The 24,616-nt window shown below is 39.2% G+C and overlaps 1 protein-coding gene across 1 annotated transcript in view; it reads right to left on the bottom strand.

Moving 5' to 3' along the window:
* JAZF1 (JAZF zinc finger 1) overlaps positions 1–19,325 on the bottom strand; it is a 31,236-nt gene extending 11,911 nt beyond the window's left edge. The window contains exon 1 of the mRNA XM_010077537.1: positions 19,127–19,325. Coding sequence (XP_010075839.1) covers positions 19,127–19,319 — 193 coding nt within the window. The 5' untranslated portion in view covers positions 19,320–19,325. The remainder of the gene's footprint in view (positions 1–19,126) is intronic.
* Positions 19,326–24,616: the final 5,291 nt, after the last annotated feature.

Below are 24,616 nucleotides of genomic sequence, written 5' to 3'. Positions count from 1 at the left end.
AGAGACAGAAGAAACCAGAACACATGAGGAAGCATCTGTGGGGTCACACCATCCTTATGATTTTCTTTTAATTAGCTTACCTGAAAAAAAATTGCAATATTTTGTCTAGTACAGACAAAAGAGTTGTTTAAATAGTATAAGCAAATGCTCCATTGTCTTAAGTTTTTAAATCCAGACTTGTCACTATGGATTTTACAAATACGATGAGCCTTTTCAAGTATGGATAACTATATAACTATATATTTCTTTTGCACAAAACAGTAGTACTAATAGTGCCAAGTACCTGGAAGGCATATTGCTTCATACAAAGCTGGAACTGCAAAGTCTATCACTGCTTTTATCTCACAGTGTCCTACTGAACTAAGAAAAAAAAAATTCCAAAATGTATTTAAGAGGGTCCCGGTATAAACAAAATATAAAAAACTTTCTGTCTTGAAAAAAAATAATTAGCAATAAAAATTTATCCTTTAAATAATTACGTTGTTTCAGTTGCCATAGAAAACCAACACTGATTTAGTCAGGCTTTTAACTGATTCTGCCTCAGAATTTAATTTCCTCAGCTGTCAGTGTCTAAGAGCAGCAACCCATGGAGTGCCTCACTGACTACGTGCAACACATCGGGGCCAGCGGTGGGGGAACAAAAAGCACAACACACAGGTTGTCTCTGCCATAATGAACAGCTCCTAGATGGGGTATTTTAATTAAGCATTGTAAAGCTGAGGATGGCAGCTTTGCGAAGCCATTCCCATGCCGAGCAGGAGTCGCTGGCCCTCAGCTACACGTCAGGTGTACGAGCAGCAGCCCCAGCCGCCGGCTGCCGCGGGCTCCTTCGGGCAGCTCGCCAGGGTACCAGCAGTGTGCTGAAGGGGAAGCGCACAACAGTGCACTTTGATCAAGATATAGCTTGCTTGCTTGCTTGTTTTTTTTTTTTTTTTTTTTTAAACTTGATTGGTGTTTCACAAGAATAATTGTAAATATTTACTTTTTAAATGGAAAAAAATAATTAAGCACCTTTGTATCTAACCTATGGCCTGTTCCAGGGCGTAACAACTGCATGACTTGGACAAGTATTTGCAATAACTCTTAAGAGAGCTCCAAGAGAAGCTGGCTCGCTCATCTCTGCTTGGACGTTGCCATGCACATGGAAAACAGGACGCACTGCTGGGGCACGCTGCCCTTCTGGGGGACTGAGCAGAGGCGTTCCTGGAGCATGCACTAACGGCCTTACTGTTTCTCATCATGCTTGGAAGGCAGATTGATCATTCCCCCCCCATCAGTACTCAAAGAAAAAAATACCAGAATTATGCTTTGGAAGTCTGAATAGCAAAAAACTCCCCCCAAACTCAACAACACACATTTCTCTAAGAAGAAGTGTCTAAATATCCGGGAAGCGAAGACTGATAGAGAAGCACAGGCTTTCATCAAGGCAGTGTACAAATACACAATGTTACTACCATAATGAAATACTAGCTCTACAACAGCAAGAAAACTGCCTTCTCCACCTTCCTCCTCTGGCAATGCTCTTTTGGAGGCTCCTTGCTAGCCCGTTGCTTTTCACCATATCCAGTTTCATCATCTGGCTTTCATTCAGAGACCCTACATAGTTCTACCTCAGCCCACTGCTAAACTAAACCCACTGCTTTATTGTCCAAATGACTCAGTAACATCTTCCTAATATTGCCCCCACCCTCGCATGCAATATTCCCTCAGTCCTGGCCCACAAAGCCATTTCCCCTCTCCTCTCTCCAGTACCCTTGCCAAAAAGCTCACTTCATCTGTCCTACCCCCATCAGATTGAAAAATTAAACAAAAAAAAAAGGCAAATGCAAGTTTTGGTTTGTTTTTTTTTTTTCTCTGTAATTTTCCATGCTGAGACAATGCCACTGCTCCTCAAAGAGGACATGGACTCCACTGGTGGAGATGGACTTGAGGTGGGCATGGACTTGAGGTGGACACCACTAGGCACAGCTCGCACAGTATGCCGTATCAGAGACAGGTATTACATAAAATTACTAGTTATGAAAAAATAGGAACATACAGGGTCACAAAGTATTCTGGGAAGTTATTTCTCTTTTAATTTTTATACTGTGTTTAAACACAACCCATCACAAATGAGGAGGCTGTCTGCATCACAGCAGTTTGTCAAAACTAAACACATGCACGAAAAGGGATTATGATTACTGCCTGCATGGTAAGAAGCCTTTGTAGTATGATGAAAAGCAAAGTTGCAGCATAAAGACTTCCTACCTCTTCTTCCAGTCAGTTTTGCTATAGAAATCAGCGAGAACATCACGTAATCCTACAGCAAAGATCTCACCACTTGAATGCCCATCTACTACTTTTTCTCTTTCCTGTAGATGAAGTCAGTAATTTAAATAGCTCCAAAACATTTTGCAGAGTGTTAATCATTTGACATTCTGCAATAGACAACATCCCAGCTACACTGCTGAAAACCTGGAGCCTTACCTTTTGTATTTCTGGGGTTTATTTGGTATTCATACCCCTGTAGCCAAGATAAATTCTGCCTTTTGCGTGAGTGAATTCATTCCACCGTGAGACTTACAAAGGATTTTTTCCCTTAACTTTGAATGACTCTTGGTTCTAGCAGGTGCACATAATTTGTAAATCTAAATACTTCTATAGTGTGCCATGAAATATAAAAAAGACAAAGCTGATTAAAACCAGCACAAGCTGTGTGTGCCATTAGAATGAATACAATCTATCTTGACCTCTGATCAAGAACATTATGAGTTCTTCCTTTCTCCTCCCATGAAGAAAAACAAACCCAAAACATCCTTGCCAATTATTTTTGTGACCAGAAAGCATACATTTAAGCATACAATGAATAACTATGAGCAAATAGCTTACTGCAGTGGGAACCAACATTGCTAGTGTCACTGAAAGTTCATGGTAATTCCAATGATCTCTCATAAAAATTGAGCTTCACACTTTGTCCCGTGTGGGACTTGCAGTTTTGTATTTCATAAAAACAGTTTTATGAGAGCACTTCTTATGTTAAGAAGTTTGCATTCCCATTTACTGTGACAGCCTCCTTGATTTAAAGAAAAAAAAAAAAGCGAATTATTAATATTGTGTGAATTTCGGTCTAAAGCTAAAGAACATTTATGGATTTGTCAAACTTCTTCCCTCTGTGCCCACGGATGCACAGTCTCCTCCACGTGCAGGAGCAGGGAAAATGCTCCCACAGCTGATACTCACTGCTGGTCTAAAGACACATCAAGTCATTCAAAATGAACTAGTCTTCCTTTGTGTAAAGCACAGAATATAAATGCTACGGGCAGTGAAAGACAAAAGAGTTAAATAATACGCATCATGGTTGCTCTGCAAGTCAGTCTAAAAGCTGTAGCAGGACTCTCAGCTGTGAACTGGTATGTGTGGCACAATGCATTGGCTCTGCAAACTCAGGCAAGAAATTTCAGACACTGGATCATCCAAACAGACTGAGCCAGGGATTTTCCTTTGCTTGCTTGCTTGTTTCAGTGGCGGGGAAAGAAGGGGCCTCAGAGGACAGAATGTGGTTTTCAGCTTTTGTGAAAGGTCCATTCAGATTTATTTCTTGTATTTTCAAAAATACTTTTATGATTCATGTCCATGAAGATGATGTAAACACATACGTAATGCAACCAAAGAATACCCAGGGTAGTTTAAACAGAGCACTGTGTAGCACTACAGACACGGGTATTTTAGATTGCAAGTGCAATTCCAGTGTTTGGATTAAGCACCTACATAAAGAAGCACTAGGTTCACCACGGTGAACGCTGGAGCCTTTCTTCAGCCAATGGATGCAAGCACACGTAGTTAAAAATCTTCTCTGTTATCCTAGGAAATATCTCTGAACCTTGTTCCTGGGAGAGGAGAGGCAAATCTGTTCTCAAAGCCTACTGCATGCTTGGCAGCTCTGCTGTCACTTGAGGGAGCTACTTGAGATGGTTATGGTTTGTCAAATGGGCACTTGCCAAGGCTGGCAGAGACCTCCATCCCTCTGCATGATCACAAAAGAGCCATCAAAATAGCAATTACGACTTATTATTGACTTGGCCTTGAGCCGAGCGGCAGGGCGGCGCAGGGCATGTCCCCATGCAGTGGGTCCTGCGGGCTGTGTGGTCTGCGGCGGTCGCTGCTGGGCTGCTCTCACACACCCTCATGCCAGGAGCACGTCCCTTGTCTTGCACTTCAGCCAGTGCCGCTGTTAGCATCCTACTCTTCCCCATGACACTAGTCAGAGCAGGATTTGGCTAGAAAAATGTCTTCTGGGGAAACCACCCTTCCTTCCAGTCCTCTCCCAGCTCAGATCAAGTATCAAGCACTAAATAACGAGTTGTTTAGGAACTGTTACTAGTCAGAAGAACTAATCTTCTATTGTCTCTGGCTGAAGCAAGGCTCAGTGAGCAAACAAGCACCAAGAGAATTTCAAATATGTATCTCATGTAATGATGTGAATATGGATTCAAAGAGCAATATGGTTTTTAACATTATTCTCATGCACAAAGTACTTAAAAGCACTAGAGAAAATAAGTTAAACAAAAAAATACTTTTTCTTCTTTGTTTGCATAATTTGAAGAGTAGCTTTCAGCCAGTAGGGTCTGCTATACCAAAGGAGGTAACACTTAAGCAAGCAAGGATATAGGTCAATGTTTCTGGGCATCCTCGACCCCTCTCTCACAGCAGCCACAGAAATGGCAACTGTGACTTGGAAAGTCACAGAGAGAGTCTGAAAAGACACTTTCCACAGCTTTTTTGGAGGGTGGTACCTCAAACAGAACAAACCCACAAGTTATGCACCCAGCCCACGGATAGCTTGATCCCAACATTTCAAAGCACCTTTAGTCTTCATTTAAATGCTCAGTGTAAACTCATGCTGAATTTTAAGTGACTGAAGATGCATTCAGTTACAAGGCTTGAATCCACTTTGGAAGGTATGCAGACATTCCAGTTCCTATCGGTAAAACACAGAACCAAATACACTGTATTTTGGTATGGAATGATTTCAGCTGAGCTAGCCTATATGGGAAATCACCCCAAAATCCTGGAGGTAAAGCTAAAATGGTAAAGGTACAGAATAACATAACGTTTTAATTTAAAGTACTGTTAGCATGACATTAGTACTATATATTCTTATTCACTATCAGTAAAATTGGGAACTATTTACACATGAGATCTGTTCACCATTTTGGGCCACAAGAGAAACAGAACTAATAACACTCAGGTCAAAAAAAAAAATAGTGCTCCAGAGCCAATGTAGGAGTCGGTGGAGCGGCTGGATATATCTGTATCTTGATATTGGTATATCAAAGAACAGTCTTTAAAACTAAACTGCAAAAAATCCCAATCCAGAGATTATAAATCCACTAAAAGCAGCTTGCACAACCTATATTAGCAGATATGTTACAACTTATTGAATACATAAATGTATGCAAATAAAACATACATTTAGTAAGCTAAATAAGAAAGACATTTTCTCCACTTCGAATTACTTGCGAAACAGCAACTAATCACAAAAACATGCATGTAAAGAACCGATTCTGGAAAAAACAGTCAACTGATACCCCGGCATGTGTTTTGTAGAACAGGACTTTCTGAGAACACTGCAGAGGTGCTAAAGCAAATTGTTATAATGTCACTGCACAATGTGCTGTTGAGGTTTTATGGTCACACTGCGCCAATAGTCTCGGGAAGTTATTTTGCATTCTTACATAAACTTTTTTTCCCAATCCTGTTTTCCACAAAAAAGGGCTTTCAATAATGTACAATCTTCTGTTTATACATAGCACAGGAAAAACATGATAAACCCAAGAACTCAATCTCGACTTTAAACATATTTTAAAACTAGATTTCTACAACTTCATATAAACAAGAATAAGCTGTTAAACACTCACCAAAAAAAGAGCATAACCTTCCTGTAATTAAATGGCAGCATTTTACACGACACTTTTTTTAAAACATGAAAATAAAAAAGTAAATAAATAAATAAAGTCCAGCAGACCCCTCCCAACCTGAGGCTTAACCTGCAAATTAATGTAACAGTAATAAAACCCATGCCAGCTGGAATCCTTTCTTTCTCTGGCTTCGGCATGAGCAGCAGGAGCAGGTATATGTTTGAAGAAAAACAAAGTAGGACATTTTCCACCTTTAGTCACGGGATGTTAATTGAACTCTGGCAAATGTTTAAAGATATTCTCAAAATGTTCAAGAAAGAATTAAAACCAGTTGGGGCTGAGAAAAAGAAACAATCCATCCTTCCTCCCCCCTTCTCTCCCCCCAAACATCTGTTCCAAACTTACACTCCAAAAACCACAGCGAAGAACAGTCATAATTAATGTTATTTTGGCTTTTTACTTGCTAGGCCTGCATTCTGAGGTTAGAAATACAAGAATACAAGTTCAAGACACTATTACTGTACTTAAGGACTCTCCTGATGCATGTAACAAAAAGACAGTTTTTCTTTTCTCTTCCCCTTTTTTCATAGAAAAAGAAGAAAAAAATAGAAATGGTATCAGGAAACATTTTCATGTTTAAGATAAAGGATTACAATAAAAAGTACCTACATAAATGAACTACAGTTTATGAAGCTATGAAAATACATTTGAGACGTGTTTTATTACATTGGGTTAAACATGCTTTACAGCTGTACAAAAGCCATTCAGCCACTTACGCTACAGGCCATAAAACTCCTAACGCACATGGTCCTCACCCACCCCAACTGCTCTGCGCGGTGCCTTCATCAGCGCACAAATCCAGCAAGGATGCACCGACCTACGACCAGTCTCCAGTCCAAGGAATTGCTATCACTGTGCAGGTAGCACTCACGACACAAGAAGTTCAGCAGGATTCAGCTACGTGGGGATTTCCAAGATGCTCCTGGGCCGGACTTTAGACTCTCCCATGCGAATGGGCTGAATCACACCAAAGGGATCCTGCAACAGGCCGTCCATGGAGGAGCAGGGTGCGGCAGAGCTGCAGAGACCCGGGGCCACTCAACACTCTTACAGCAGCTTTGGGTCGAGGGAATTTCATGCTTATGAGCCCCAAGAGGGTTATAAGCCCCTGACCAGCAATGAGGGAGGCAATGGCAGATTCTCCACTTCAATGCACTAAAGGGAGGGAGGATTTATTTTGCACAAAAATATCCTTAATGCTTCTCTCTACTTGCTTTAAATGCTCTGACCATCTAGCTTTAAGAAACTCCATCAGTATAATTTGGAAGACAGCCCTAACGACAATACTCAAAATTACCAGCAATGACTAAGATGCTTTTCTTGATTACTAAGCCAGGTTCAAGGCTTTTGTCATCCCTCTACGCATAAAATCTACAGGAAAGAGCTGTTAAATTTTTATATTAATCCTACTTCATGTTTCTGAGAAATAAATGCATTTTTAACAGCCAAACATAAGAACACATTCAGCTCTTTTTAAAAAAAACCAAGATTCTGATACAATAAAGTCTGCACTGTGCCTGGCATGCTGTCACAAACCTTTCTTTGAAGCTACCACTATTTCAGTCAGGTGTACAAAACATATGTTAACAGGTGTGAGGTTTTTCAGATGATATATCACTGGGCTGAAGTTGAAATGAAACTACTTTTCAAGTTGTTATTTTCCATTGCTCCTTGGCTTCTTCTATCCTTTGGCATTAGAGGCAAAAGTGCTGAGAAACTCCTGTGAATGATGCTGTCCGACTATATATGGAAAAACCTTACAAGAGGGAGCCCATGCTAGCATGGACAAAGCACTAGCCTTCATCTTCAGCACTGGCCACAAGCGCTAAGAAGACAAGAGAATATGCAGTTTTGGGGGTCAGAAAATGTTTCATAGCCTTTGGCTCACTTGGTAATACATGAGAGCTACAAAAAGATCCCGTTTTTCCTAGAATTTTACATCGTTTTGATGATCATGTACTGGCTAACATTGACTCACAATATACCATTTCCTCTGTGAAATAAACCTCTCTGTGTTTTAAGTCATTGAGTGTGAAATGGTATGTTAGTCCTTGCTTTTTTCTACTTCTGATTTGCTTTGGCTACAGTGCAAGGAAAACTCAAACATTTGCTTTAATTTCACCATCTTCAGCACACTGAAGTGCTGGCCTAAATAAGCATGCTTTTTTTTCTGCTAGGCACTGTGAAAACTCTTGGAAAACCGTAACTGCTTCCAGTATGCAGACTTACATACATACATATATTATACATAGTATAGCTAGACTGATTTTGTCGGTTCTCCAGGCACTACAATGGTACAAATAAATCCTGTTCAATCTTGCAGTGTAATGTTTTTATATATATGTAGATTTATGTGCATATACATATACATGATTTAAATAAGCACATTAAAGTTCCATGTGCCCAACTACAGTTTCCAACCTTCTGAAAAACATTTGGGCTTTCAGTTAGTAATTTTCAAGGTAATTAGCAGATTACTTATAAAGCTAAACAGTTTTAAAAAAAAAGTCCTTCCACGAATGGGCCCTTGCAGTATAAATGACATGAATGCCGTCATTGTTACTCAGAACCACTGAAGTTCCTTTTTGAGCGTCAAGCTATTCCTACATTAAACCAGTTAGGCCACAAGCTGTGAAAAGAAGGCACAATATGCTTTCTACAAAATGTTTATCTTTTACACATTTCAAGGAAGAAAGGTCCATGTACAGCGGTTGCGCTTCTACACCAAAAAAACTTATCACAAATTAACACAGAGATAATCTTTACTTTAAGCTTATTGTACATTTTTTGTTCTCGACCCTGTTAAAAAAGGTTTGCCAGATTAGACTACTACGATGGGGATTATAAAACAGTTCCTGTGCTTGGAAGTACTTTAAATCTACAAACCATGTTTCTATTGCAGCTTTGTAGCTCAAAAACCAAAACTAGTGATGATTTTATGAGTTGCTATAGTCTAGACAACTCAGTTACTTTTCAATGAAATTGTTCCTTAGGGACAGTACTGTGAAAATTCCCATACAATTAATTACAGGTATGTGCAACTAAAATAGAATTCTACAGCACAGTAGCTTTACAATTGCTGGTGCAATTTATGTTTGGATCAAACAAGAATGCTCTAAAGGGGCTGAGACGACGAAGTACAACAAACAGAAGGTTATATGTAATGAGCAAGATGAGATAAATAAGATGCAATGTTAACTTTTTGATGTGCCTTCTCCTCTGGCAAGATTCAGAGTTCTACTGGAAAGCACAAAATCTGAAAACTGAGTCAATCTTCCCAGAACATATTTTTATAGCAAACTGGGCTCAATACATTTTTACTGCCAAGTTAAAGAGCAAATGAGAAATTTAACATTATAAGGGAAATGCACCAATGAAGCAGGAAAAGGAAGAAAACCAGAAATGAAGAGGAAAGTTGTGAGAAGAATTGTGATTTTAAAAAAAAGCCTTCATGTATTTCCCTTCACAGTACAGCCCTATTTTCCCCCATCAGCTGTATTTACCTCCATCTTACTTTCTCTATATACACTTTTACAAATGGTCTTTTAACTTTAAAAGCAATTTCAATTGTTATAAGCACCACTTTTATTTCATTTTGTGAATGTAATATAGGCCTTTTTGCACTTAGGTTATAAGTTAGTTTAGGAGGGAGTTAAAAAAAGGACTAAGCAAGGGAGGTTATCATGATATGCATCCTTGTGAAAGCCATAGGAAAGGTTACTTACAGAAGAATAGCCATCATTTTGCTTCATCTTTACCCATCATTTTGCTCCATCTTTACAACGTTACAGTCTTGGATCAGTGGGTATCCCAAATGTCTGAAAAAGTAAGATGCTCATGGGCTGTGTTGGTTTGTCTAGCACAGCCCTGCAGAAATACTCCAGGATCTGTACCCAAAGCTACAGGACTTTGAAAGAACTGTAATCATGTGCTTGGCGCCCTGTGCTGCTTGCAAACAACCGACACTCCTCTTTCACATGGTCCATCCACACTGAAAGAGGTGGCCTTTAGGGAGTCCCAAACCCACTGTAAAACAAACCAGGTAACTCCCATAAGGGAAACGGGGGCTGGGGTTTGCAGAGTCCTTAAAGACTCCACTTCAGCCTAGGAGACAAAAAAGGACACCCTGGCCTCCCTTGTAAGAGAAATAGCCATCAAGCCTGGGGTAACTCTTATCCCTTGGCGGCATCCAGCCAAACTGCAGAGCAGGTACGCAGGTAATCACACAGCTAGATTTCAACAAATGGCATGTAAAAAAATGGTACAAAGGAGAAAAATCAGTATACTCTTTAGTAGGTCAAAGATAAAAATGAAATAACTTAAACAGGAAAGTTCTGTCTGTAAACACTTGTCCTGTGTTTAGATTTCTTAGGCAAAATCTCTCTCCTCTTTCCTTTCTGCACACCTATTCCACTTCCCCTCCTGACTCTTGACCCTCAGCAGCACCTTGGTGCTTGAGCCCCCCCCCGCGCTCCTACAGGTTGTTATTCTTTGTCTCCAATGGTAAATATGAGAAACTCATCCGTCACTGGAAGTTACTCTCACTTATTGCCATGCTTTATGAGAGTTTCATGAAAACTGACCAAGAAAACAGGAGCAACGAGAGTTACAGCAGTCTGACAGTGGTCCCTCAGCAGAAGAGACCTCCAGCTGCTTCGGGACATCAAGACACAGTTACTTCCACACCATCTAGGTGTACTTGGAAATCACTGAGCTGACAATTTCTGCAGGTTTGACTAACATAATGTTCTTGGTCTTCATGATAAATTCAAGCTGTTTGATTTAGGGCTGCAAGTTAGTAAATATTATTTGCCATGTAGTTACGCTCAAGATATGACACCAGCACTGTTGCTGTGCATGCAATATGAGATCAACTTTGCTCCACAGATCCTCCAAGCTTAAGTTTAAGTATGTTCTGGGAATGCAATTATCTTGGTTTGGTTTGGTTTCGCTTTGTCAGTGAGTAACCAATACAATACATACTCTTGGCTCTCTAGAGAATCTGGATGGCTACGTGACAGCAGATGACAGCTAGAAAAAAGAGATCCACTTCTGAAGAACTTAGCCCTCCAGTGATGAGCACTTGAGCATTTTTCACTTTGGATTACTGGAAGAAAGAGCTGAATATATTTGAGGTTAAAGCCTGGCTCCCTAGAACGGGAATATGGCATCTAGCACTGAAAAAAACCCAAAACCAACATCCTTTTAGATGTATCTGGGAAAAAATCCCACCTGTGCTAAGAAAACCCCTATAGGAAATAATTGCACTTTTACTTATTCTTTCTCATTGTTATTGGAAACCTCCTACTATAGCTTTATTCCTTAAGGCAGAAACTAGAAACTAACACAGATTTTACTTATTATTCATGCTCAGTCACGACCTCAGCCAAAAGCTCATGTTAAAATCTCATACCATGTCTAAGCATAGACGTATATTACAGTTAACTCATATGTTTATCAACTGTTTTGCACAATGCCATTCATTATTTTTTAATTATTATTTATGTATTAATTTTTTACAAGAAGACCCATAAGGCTCTGTTAGAATAGGTGCCTCAGACTGCTAAATGCTGGGCAAACATATGTATACATTAATTAGTGTGCAGGATTAATATAGGCCCCCGAACCAGCAATTAGATGGAAGCATTTTGGCTCCAAAAATATAAAGAAAGTTCTCGTCATCTGCATAGCAATGTGAAATCCTGGCACCAGTGAAGTCCCTCAGAGGGAAGTTTTGCCACAGACCACAACACAGTTTCCTCAAGATATTTTATCATAGATTTTATTGTACCTTCCAGGCCTGAAGTATCAAATGCACTCAGACAAACTTTCATGATGTTGGAGAACAAAATTTGGTCTTCATTTTGTGAATTATGGCTTACTTATTTGCCCATACTTTTTATACAAGAGTGGGTCTATATATGTGATTTTTAATAAAAACATAGCATACAAATTCTGCAGTCTCTGAACAGACAGTTAAGCAAGCAGAAACTTCTGTCAATCTGAACAACTAATGAGATGGTTCCTCAGACATCTGAAAGTGTGTTTTTTCAAGCTGTGGTAGAAGTTGATTCGTGCTTTACCATGCTAGACACCCCATAAGTCAAACACACAAAAATGTAGCACTCTCAGCCCACTTCTCAGCAACGATTTAATAAAAGAGCCCTGGGATTTGTTCTCATATTTCTACTTTTCATTATTTTTTCAATTACATCTGCATGATACTACACTACATTAACATAAGGTGTAATAATTAAACCTGAGCATTTACAATATGCTAACGCAGGTGAAGAGTGAATGAAGTGAATGGCTAGAGTTAGGGTTTTGTGGATACAATAAATTCTTGAGCTTGCAACTCTGCAAGTGCAGAATACTTCATTCCAGTCTGACAAAACGCTTGTTATGCGCTCCAAGTCAGGCATTCACCTCCTCAGTATTAGGTGCTTAACATTAACCATGTGCATAATGCACGTGACCTGAATTTGTACTTGCTTCCACTGATTTGTCCTCACTTCCATGTCTAATTTCGAGCATCTTTAAAATCTTAATTGAAGAATATTTTGCAGTGCACTGTCCTTAAAAAAGAAGCCCACCACAAACAAGCAAGCTCTCTCTAGCCATAGTAGTACTGAGCCAATCTGCATTGCCCAAAGAAAAAGCTGTTGCAGATTATCAAACGAATAGTGGATTTAATGGTTCACAGTCTACTCTGATTTAACCGAACATGGAGTTCAGAAATGCCACCTGCTGACAGAAGCCAAGGAGCTTCTGATCTAAATAGCAGTTCTGCTACAAATCCAGATTAATTTGGCTACATACTAATAACACATAAACAAAAAAGAGTTTGAGCACCTAAACTCCTCCTCTCAGTCCTCAATTCATTTGTGGGGGGGATACACACATCCTGTTATTTGATATTTCCATTGTCCACTTCAAACTTATGAAATAGCTTAGCTGAGCAGATCTCTTTTTCCTGCTGGATTCTGTTTAACATGCTGCTATAGCAGCACTCTGCATAACAGCTGTCTGTGCCATATGATTACTTCATTGTTGAAAGCATAACATATGGAAACTGTACTGAAATGTTAGCTGCCTTTGATACCTATGAAGAGGAATGAGCGTTTGGATTACAACAAGACAACTCATTTTTTAAACAACTTAAAGTCACAAAAATTAAACACACATTTAGAATCTAAACCATATTAGTTGTGGCATGCCTATTTCAATGCCCAATTCCAATGGCGGGTTACTATTGTGTTTTTGGTTGCTATTACCAGCAAACAATGGGTCGTTTTCTTTCAACTTTTGCATTCTTGGAAAAGGGAATAGATTCAACAGAAGGCCCTTGGGATTCCTTTATGAGTTATCCATGAAGGCAAATGTTATACAGCAGAATTATAGGAATGATATTTCATGTAATTGAGATATCATTACTTGAGATAACAAGGTTTATTGGGAAAACTCATAAACTGCCACACAGTGTTTTGCTTCCCAAACCAAAGCTGCCACAACAGACAAGTCCTTAATGGAGCAGAAGCAAGGTGGATCCTTACAGATTCATTTCTGAGTCCCAACTGCCTTTGGCAGGAGCAGAAAGGAGAGCTTTAGTTGTAATACACAGGCTTTCCTCTCCTGTAAATTAGTCACCCATAGAGGGAACAATGAAGCTCTTAAATTATTTCATCAGTAGCAAGAACTGTCATTAACACAAAAAGGAAGTTGTAATTTTTTGGTCACTGTTTCACCAGCAGTTGCATTTCAATCCTGAACAAATCCAGCTGAATAAGAAAAAAGATTAACAGTCTGAGTTATAAGAATCTATTAATTTTATTGAATAAAAGTTTATACATACAGGGTTTTAACCTTAGAAGTATTCCCTAATGACGTAAATAGGACACGATTCTCTCTGATTTAGTTTGTTAACCAAACCTACAACAAACACAAACATATTTAAAGTCACTGTAGATATTTAAGAATGCAGTCACACTAGGTATCAAAAGTACTTCTAATTACACCAGGCTCTAAAAATACACATGAGGTGAAAACTGATTTTTTAAAAATTGAAAATATATTTAAGTTCCCTTTCTATCTTGAAATCACATATTATATAAAGTCATCGTTCACTACTAGTATAATTTCTTAGAAAAAAATTGGTCTATTTCACATTATGCTCTAACAGTGCAGATTTAAGATTACTGACACAGCTACAAAGTGGTCTTGGTTTCAGTTTAAGAATACGCTCTGTATTTAAAAAACTATGCAGTTACTATAGATCTACTAAATCATAATTCAAATAGTATCCTCAGATTTGGTTCTGTATCAACAGTACTAACTGGAAAGCCTCAGTCATGTTTCTTTTTACAGTCTTGAAAGATTGCTGTACTGAATTTTTAGGCATATTTGATTACAATACCAATGTTTAGATCTTAGATTCCTTAAAGGTTAAGGCCAATCCTACAAAGTATTTTTTACTCCAAATTAAAATTAATTATTACTTTTATGTTTTACTAGAAAGAAAAAAAAAAGAGATTGAAAAGTTAGGTATTTTCTGTGGGTAAAAAACGGGGTCACTTTTGTAAATGTTGAGATTGGGCTACTGGAAATTTCAAGGAAGTGTGGCATATTAAGGAAAGGTAAAGTCTTTCAAATGCAGTCAGTCAAAAACAACTGCACAAATATAATTCCCCAGAAAGGCATTTATCCTAATTAATAAGATAAACCAATAGTTAATCACCTACTTAAATGACAGCTGCAAATCAAAATGGGACTTGCCAGTTCTCTCATGGGGTCACCTATGACCACCCATGAAAACTGCACTCTTTCATCTCTTTTACAAGTGGAAGGACTGAGAGACGGCTGCAGATGTTCCAGCCAACCATAGCATCTTCAATGCTTGCTGCCAGGACTGGCTGCCATCCACTGCCCAACACGATCAGTCAGTAAGTAGGTCTATAAACCTATTAAAACAGCATAAATGTTATAACTTGTAATCTATTAAAATCAAAATAAACAGGAAAGGAGGTCTGAGAGCCAGCTTCTTCAGAGCAAAATGTAATGCTGATTATGAGGTTTTCAAATATTCCAGCTTTTTTGGGGGGCTGGGCGCGACTTATGGTTGAACCATTAAAAAGCCGGTTGGTAGTATTAAACTGTTGCTTTAGGATTTATAAGAAGGCAAAAAAATTCATTCCAGGATGAAATTTACTATCCCAGGCCTGGAATCGTTTAAAAAAAAAGGTCATAAATATGGAAGAAAAAACAAACAAACACAAAACAGTGGTTTCAGATAATTTCTGGCACTCCTTCAATGCAAAAGTGGCTTTATTTTTTTAATATTTTTTTTAAGTCTGAGATTCATTACTATGAATTACTTTTATAACTAAAATTGGGACCAGGTTATTTTAATAATGAATTACCAATAAGTTACTATCACTGAATCTCTTTTAAAGCTTTTCAGTATGAAGAGATATCATAGTTTTCAAAGGAACGTCAATGCTCTGACACTCAAAAGCTTAGGGGTGGAAATTTCATCTGTGAGCCACACAGATGTATGAAAACATTTTAAAAATTAACAGCGTATGTTAAAGATGCAATGTCAGCCCCATTTTTATCCATAACTAGACCTCATTAGTTTTGTGGGTTTAAAATTGACATTTAAAAATAAAGGCAATATAAGTTTTTGCGACTTAATTGAACACTCCTTAAATAAAGAGATATTTCAATATTTGCAGAATGTTAACGTCTTTCCAAAATAAGCTATGTGCTGGTGCTACTTAGCTATATTTCCCTATCACCCCAAGGAGTCTGTATTGCTGATGGAAGCCATTTCTTTTGCTAAATCCTGTCTGCGAACTCTAACAAGAGCATTTAAGCCTACTAAACAAAGTCTCCTGGGAGAAACTATTGTTAAGACAAAAACTGGAACAAATTCTGAAGTGAACTTCCTGCAATCATTAGAGGATGCAGGTCTTAAGAAGAGAAAACTTGCTACAGGAGAGGGAACAAAAAGCCAAATGTAAGCAGAGAGCACATGCCAGTCGCCCCTGAGGGAACAGAGGGCAGGTACAGAAAACTAACTGCTGCATTTCTGCTTCCCACCAAAACCACAAATGGGCTATTTCAGGGGACTAACACAATACAGAGTCTGCAGATAAATACATGTCTACCTCATTACCCGAGAAGAACCTTAAAGAGCACACTTTGCTGAATATTTCTGCTTCTACACGAATAATGTCATTTATGCAGAAGAAGGTGCTATACATATGCATGCAACATTTGCAGCATGTATGTGTGTCAGCTTGGAAGCTGCTCATCTCCATCTGCAAATCTGGCCCATAGTCTTTTGGCACAGATTTTTACAGCAAAATTTAACAAACGTTCTCTGCAGCCAAACCATCTTGAACCATTTCTTATCAAATTTCACAAGCTAAGTGGGTTTGAGTCTGTTCAATACATGGATGAGAGATTATTATATGAAATTATGCTTTGCTGGAAAATTACAACAGTAGCTTAACAGCATCAGGAAATGGCCAGGCTTAGCTTTAAGGACATGCCACAAAGGTGACTCGGATTCAGGCAGCTGCTGGCTTCACCCAAGATAAAACTACCAAACCTAGGAAAGACAAGATGAGCAGCATACCCAAAGGGAGAACAGTACATGGAAAATGGGACACAAAAGGTTAATGAGGTTCCTGCTTTCTTCCTTGAACAAGAATGGCAAAGAGCCATACAGGACAGACACTCTCTGCTGAGGGACGTGCATATTTGTATGCCACCTCACCAGCCCATAAGGCATACTTTCTCTCTGCCATCTAAAGCAGCACCATCTTGAAGTTACACCTTGTGCAGTAGCAGTAATGCCAGGCCCACTGCTGAAGTTCGGTACCTTAACAAGTATCAGACAACTGAGATGGGAGATAATAAAAGAGAAACTGCCATTCTGAATTTTTTATTAATAAATTTCATTAATAAATAAAGCAATCCCATTTTATTTTTGACAAAGTAGAGGTCTAAAGAAGGATGAGGACAACAATATATTTGGATTATAACAAATAGTTAACATCAACCAAGATTATGCCCTTTCAGGCAACCTAAGGAAAAACAGCCTCTTTGTTTTCTTAAGTTATCACAACATACATGTTTACCTGTATTCAAAGATGAGTTAACAAGAGTTTGCTCGGAGTACAAATCAAACAGGATCGCACAAAAGGAATACAGCAATACTCTTCATTCTCACTGGATGCAGTGGAGGGTATGCCTGTAGGGCTTGAAAGTTGTGTAAGCACTGCAAGGCTGAAAGGGACGATCATTTACATACTCTAAATTGTTTCCCTGAAACAGATCTTGCCTACCTATCCTTGGTTTTATCACCTTGCTCGTCAATTGCCATGTATACTTGCAGCTGAGGGAAAAAGAATTCCCATCAGCCAATAACAGACATGTGAGCTGCCTATCTAAAATTAGTCTGCTGGCCTTCCTGGGCTCCCTCTGCAGGCACTTAACTGACAGAAGGAGAAACTCAGCCGTGGCATGACTCTGAGCACTTCATCTATGAAAGTTAAAACCATCATGGAGAACAAAATCCTATGCCAAGCAGACACTGGGAAAAAAAATCTCAATGCTTATTTTAGGAAAAGATGACAAAAATGGAAATTCTGGGCTGAGGCTGCTGAAATGCAACTCAGTTCATAATTATTTAAAAAATTTTTTTTCAAGAAAGAATATATGTTTTTTGTAACCAGACTATTACAAACCCTAACCTTGGAATAGGGCTCCAACAGGGAACTTGGAACAGAGGGTGCAGAAAGTGGAAGCTGGTGTTATTCATAACCTGTCAGGCAGGACTCACAGAAACTCAGCCATAACAAGCTGATTCTCCTAAATACAAGTAAAACATTCTGAGTAACTTAAAAAGTTTGAAAAATATATACATAATAAAAATAAAAGTATTTCAGTAAACAGATGCTGGCTTTTTTTCTTTAGTATTCGATGGAACATGTTTCAAAAAGTACATTGCTAACCAATGTTCCTGACAGATGTGCATGTTACACCACCTGACCACATCATGAATTAGCCTTCTCAGGAGGAGTTGTACAAAAAGTAAAACAAAAGAAAGCAGAAATTAATCAGTTTGTTTAAAATAGGAGATAATTAAGAAAAATCTTACTTCTAAAATTTTCTGAATTACATTAGGACTTTATCATTTAGGTGTTCTCAACATGCTTCCCCTTCATATCCAGGGACATACTGAACAACCAATTAATTTCAGAACTTCCAGAGTCGCAAGGACTGGTACAACTTATCCACTTAATCATTAATACTAAAACATTAAATAGCTTATATAAAACACATGGCACAAATGTTTATCAAGACAAAGATGCTCATGTGATTTCCTATTAAGAAGAATATTTTTAACCTATTTATTACAGATGTATTATATGCATTTAGCTTTTTAGAAGGAAATATTGGTAATTAATCTGAAGTGTATCAGAATTATCGGACAAGTTCTCTACCTAATGTAAACCAGACTGACTTGGGCTAAGAGATCTGGTTCAGCATAGCAAGCAATTTTCAGTTTCTCTTATCAGTGCAAAAAAATTCCCAGGAATTTTATACCTGGAAAAAAACACTGGAATACTTGTTTTTGCAGAAAACAGAGATCATGTTTTTCATACATTACTTTTTCTGAACATTGTTGCCTAATGACAGTCATGTCAACATGATGACAGCAGCTGAACATTCTTCCCTGTACACTCATTTATCTACGAATTCAACCACTCTCAAAAAAAAAAAAAATGGCCCGGGGGGAAGATCCCAACCACTTTTACTTCTATTTTAAACTGGCATTGTACCATGTGCAGAGCTCTCTTACTGATACATCAGGAGTCTTTTGCACATTTCGTATTTCTGTAAAGATTTATTTTTTTATGTAATAATTTCAGCTGTAATTTCTAAAGTAGTGTCCTTTTCTGCTTTAGCAAAGAGTTTGGAAACAAATGGCCAAACACATTTCAGAGATTGCAAACCAAATGCAAATAAACCAGCCCAAAGCTTTTCTGTTTATTTTTAGGGGTTCTTCTTCAAAATGCCTCAGTATGCCTATTGTCCTCCAAATGCCATGTAGCAAAATTGCTAGTTTATTTGGGATAAACCAAACAGTAAGTGCTTACCTGTAGGAGTACTACTGCGAAACGAAGAGGAAGGAGTGATTGGAGGGGTGACTGGAGGAGTAAGGCTTCCACTGCTGTGGCGAGGTGGAGTAGATACATTCCCACGGGACACTGTGCTTGACAAAGTCAAAGAGAGTTTCGGCTGAATCTTTTTCTTCAAAGACTCCTGCTCACGTCGAGCTGCATCAGTCATAAATCTAGATAGAACAAGGACAGTCATGAGGATGAGAGGCTTGAAATGCTGTCTGCAAGCAAGCTTCAGGTAAGGATAAAGTAAGTATTTTTCACCCTCAGTGACCAAATGGAGCTTCAAACTCAGCCATGACAAGTTCCTCTGCAACACAAAGACTTCAAGAATACAAACTTTTCCATCAACAGCTTTATTCCAGTGTTGAAGATTTGGGCCGTTTGCTTCTGATTTTGATAGAACTTACATTAGAGGTTTGCATCATCTGCAAACACCCGAGTTTTTTTAAACTCCAACCAGAGATCAGCATTGCACGCAATATTTTAATAACTGTACTCAATCCTTTACAATAACTACACTCAATCCTTCTGTGAAAAAGTAGCTGAGTAGCTACAACAGATAAAAATGTTAGGGAAAAATGTATTGAATCTGAAGGTCAAAGGGATAGTATGAATTACATTGCGTAGACACAGGATTTCCAACTCAGGAGAATCACATATTTTTTCTAAAGGTTTTAGACAATGTTACTTGACATAAAAGATGTCAAATCACAATTCCCCAAAACAGAGTTCCCAACTTTGAAAACCAAATGAGCTCTGTAGACCTTTGGTACATGCTGCTGAAGGCCTAATGCAACCCGAAGTTCATCTCTGCGGGATGCCGAGAGGGAATTTCACCAGCGTGATGCAAGGTGTGCACTGGTAGTGGACCAGTTCCAGCAGTGCAACTTTTTGCATGGGATTTCTCATCTGGAATAAAAATAACTTTTTAAACTTTTATTCTGATTCCTTCCAAAAAATAACAATTGAAGTGATAAAAGACCACTTTTATTCCAAGTGCCTACACAGAGATATGCCAGAACACCTGATACTGCGTTTTGCTGACATTCAATGCTGGCACCTATAGTAACCCTCACTTGAAAGGACTGTGGTTCCCCCACAACGGGATCTCTGCAACTCAAGACTTCATGCACTTACATTCAAGTGATATTAATCCTTTGTCTTTCCCCTTCACTGCATAAGGAGCCATCTTGAAGGATTTGTAAGAAGACAGGCTAAAGTAAATCACCTTGTCCACACAGTCCTCTGTCCTTCATGCTAAAGTACAAACTACTTGCCTGTCAGTGGATTTACAACATGCACTAGCACGCGATACAGAATAAGAATTTAAGTTACACCCAGATATTTGTGTGACTAGGTTAGATGGAGCAAACCAGGTTTTAGCCAAGACACAATGTTTACATGACAAGCTCCTACAACCTTGGCAAACCATCAAGGGCGCATTCAGAGAAGTGAGAATGCGGTACACCTGGTACACTGGCTCGGAGCCGGCTGTCACCCAGAAACTCGCATTTGCAATCCAGTTAATGAAAGAGAATGACAAAATTTACCAGCAATTGTTTGTATTGGACCAAGTGAGAGTGACCTGGCTTTCTTGCAATAGTCACACTCACCTCAGAGGAGCCTAGTAAAGGAATGAAGCAGACTTGGGGGCAGAAGCAGCTACAGAGAACAAGTCTGTGGAGGAAATAATGAAGGTGCTGAGTTGTTGTATTGGGTGTAGGTGGCAAGGTTTTTGTGGTGGAGGGGGCTCCCTCGTGCCAGCCACAGCTCTGCAATGGACCCACCACATGACACAGCGGAGCCCATCAGTGAAGCCAGCGGCACCTCAGTAAAAATGTATTTAAGGAAGGGCAGAAAATGCTGGAGGGAGAGAGGAGAAAGGAACAGAGGAGGAAAGAACAGAGAGAATGAGAGAATAACAAGGTCAGAGGAATAGAAGGTGCTGCATGGAGGAGCACAGGTACACCCCGGAGGCACTGCAGCCCGTGGGTGACCAACGTCGGAGCACAGGAGAAGAGTGACAAACAAGGGGTGTCAGAGAGAAACCACTACAACCTGACCCCAACCCCTGCACCACTTGTTGCCTCACTGAAGGGGTGAGCGTGGCCTGCAGCAGTGGCAGGGGAGGAGAGACGTCTGGAGGGAAGCGAGCCTGGGAGTGAAGGTCAACCTGGGAAAGGGGGAGGAGAGGTGGCTTTCTCCCCAAGTGTTTTAGGGCTTTTCTTTTGTTTCTCAATAACCACTACTCGAATCAGTAATCAAATATTTATGCTACTTGTCAATAAATGAAGTTAAATTCCCCAGGTTGAGCCTGTTTTGCCCGTGACTGTACTTGGTAAGTGATTCCCTTTATTTCAGCCTGTGAGTTTTCTCACTTCTGCTCCTCCGCTGGGGTACAGCGGTGTGGGGGTCAGTGAGCAGGCACCCATGTGGGTACTTGGCTGCTAGCCATCACTCTGGAATTTCTTGTCATGCAACAGCTATATCTGCTATGTGACCAAACTGCCTGTTGTGTGACTTGATGTTCTTTATCATATGAGAAGGCACGGAAGCAACCCAATTTATGTCCAGAATCCAACAGAGGACTGGGAGATCCACCTTTAGCTCCCAAGGAAGAGCAGCAGACCCTGAGGAGACAGAGGCAGAGAGAATACTGCCACACCAGTCATCTGGTTCCCAGTTCATATCCCGCCATCGTATGAAGCACCAGGCCACGAGGCTGGCTGGACAAACTGATTCTGCAGACCATAGTACCACAAGAACTGCACTGAACATGACCATCAGGTCACATTGGGTCTCACAGAAACACACAGTATCTGCCACAGCATCTGAAACATGGTGCCGTAGGACAGTCCAGTTTCTTCTCTGGGCCTCAGCCAACAGTTTCGATCACTATTATTAATTTAGGCTCCATAGAAACCCAACATTTTGCACCTGCTCACAACACGTGGGCTGTTTGGGTGGGAACTGGGTAGAATCTACTGGCCATGAGTCCAGACCTGACTGCATTTATCAAGAGACCTCTGAGAAAAACCAGCTCTTCTGGAACAGAGCGTAGAGCAGGGGAAGGGAGGAAGAAAAAAAAAAAGGGGGTTTTAGGCACCTGTGCCAAATATGAAAAAAAAATTTGGCCTACATATGAAAAAAGCATCTCTTTTTCAAAAGAGATTTGTGTACTTCAGCATAGCCTCAAAACACTGGGGCATTAAATTTTAAGTACCGTTAGAGCATTAAAGATGTATCCTGTCCATCCAATACCATGAAGGCATTAATAAATGGATCTTTGTTGTGATACATAACACCAACACAAAATCCGCAGACATTAATAAGCAGGTATATAACGTGACAGCTTATCTTCTTTGAACAGAGACAATACATCATGTCAAACCAAGATATGGCATTTTTATGAAGTTAATACTTAAAAAGCAGATACCCATAGTAACAGTTCAGTTTGAAATTTCTCTAAACAAGGATGCAGATACTACTGACAAAATAGAAGTTTAAATGTAATTCAAGAAAAAAAAGAAGTAAAACGATCGTAATAAAATGAGCATTCAGTACAAATTTGGCTTTCCTCTAACTAGGAAACATCTAATTCACTATATTTGGAATTTGTACTATGATGTATGCTTGCTTCTGGATGGGAAGCCTTATTCCTTAAGAAAATGTTATGGCAACATTATAAATCCTTGAAGACTTGGAAGATAACCTCAAGTGTGAGATATTAAAAGCAGCATGAATGCTGCTATTTAATAAACTCTGCCACAAATAACAATGTTAAAATAATATTGAGGTATAACCAGTGTGGTTGAAGTCCATAAAAATCAGGAAAATTTGAAGTTACAGCCGAAATTTCTCCCTTTCCTGTTAACTCGCTCCCGTTTAGGCTAAGCATATTGGGTATATTCCAAAATGTCATTTGTTGTCTACACTGTGAACCTGGGAGAAATGGAAGGCAGAGTCTGTTGAGAAGTTCAGTTCCTGATATCTCAAGTATGGAATTAACCATTTCAGATTCAAATAGTCCCATACATGTTTGCTGAAGCACTGGCAGTTCTATTGTTCTGAAAAGGAAGCTTGTCTAAATGGATTAAAATAAAACATTTTTCATAATTTTTATTGAAATGCAGTATTATACTTGTGCCAACTATCATGGTGTTCTTCAAAGCTCTACAATATACGCATTTTAATGATGGGTATAGAATGACATTTCCAACTAAGACTTTAATTTTCATGTTGAAAGTACATTTTGGTTGCAACATCAAGTGCTCAGAAATGAAACACGCTGGAATTAAGGTTGAATACTGGTCTCTAATTGCATACAATTTTCCCTGCCTCATTTAAATGCACATGATGTGTGGGAAACAGAAAATGAGCTGTAACTAACACATGCTGCTGTAAGACCACTTAGGTCAAATCCCATCTCCTTGCTTAATAGTCTCTCTTACTATATTCAGATCCATCTCTTTGCAGAGCAAATCTACCCATTCTATTTTCAATGCTTATTCTTAACGCTATCACCCTGCCCCTCCAGTTCCACCACTATGCAGATTTTAGTCACCTTTCTTGTTGCATAGGATTGTGTTTACACCTTATAAGCCCCTCTTTCCAAATCCAATATACTACATAGGTGCAGTGAAACAAGGAGAATCATTCTGCTCCCAACCATTCATTAACCCTGTTCTGACAAGCACGGGGTTTGTGTGCTTTCTTGCAGATGGTTCATAACGTCAGGGAGGAGCCCACGCCTTAGAAAGAATCTCTTCTATCACCATTTTGAATTTCCTTGCTGTTTTCACCTTCCTGATAATTCAACTCACTGCTCCAAAACACGTAGGTGCAATGATTTCTGAATCAAGTGCTTGCAGCAAGTTTAAAAAACATGAGCAAAATATAGTATTTCCCCCTCCTCTCATTCCCTGCAATGGTTCAAGTATTTTTATTGAAACTTTCCCAAGAAATTCAGCCTGAAGGAGACACCCAGCATGGAAAATTTCAGCCCAAACAGCTGAATGTTGGCAACATAATAAGCAAGTGAAACACTCTTATAATGGAAAGTGTTCCACAACTTTCCATATAGGTGGCAATATAATACAAAGAGCGTAAGCTGTTGTTACCAACATAACAAGTCACAAAAAAGCAGAGGTGATGTTCAAATCTTAAAAAAGCCTTTTCAACTCAAACCCTCACAATGTTTATAAGTCTTTGCACCCCCAAAAGTTTTGGAATAAAGAATGAATGGAAGCAGAACACACTCTCACAGAAATTTCCTTGGGCTATTAGCATGCACTTACTGTTCACCATCATGCCCCAGTATAAATCACATGATGAGGTCAGAGTTAGTTTACAATGGAACTCTTACTACACACAATTCTAAGACGGAGCTCTGGACTTATACACCCAGACTGAAGGTAAGGGTAGTGATAAAAATGAGTTGCAAATAAACTGAAAAATTTTACT

This window comes from Pterocles gutturalis, unplaced genomic scaffold, assembly GCF_000699245.1.
Source record: "Pterocles gutturalis isolate BGI_N339 unplaced genomic scaffold, ASM69924v1 scaffold51188, whole genome shotgun sequence".
In the NCBI taxonomy this organism is placed as follows: Eukaryota; Metazoa; Chordata; class Aves; order Pterocliformes; family Pteroclidae; genus Pterocles; species Pterocles gutturalis.
The sequence above is the reverse complement of the archived record's forward strand: the minus strand, read 5'-3'. Positions and strand labels throughout refer to the sequence as shown.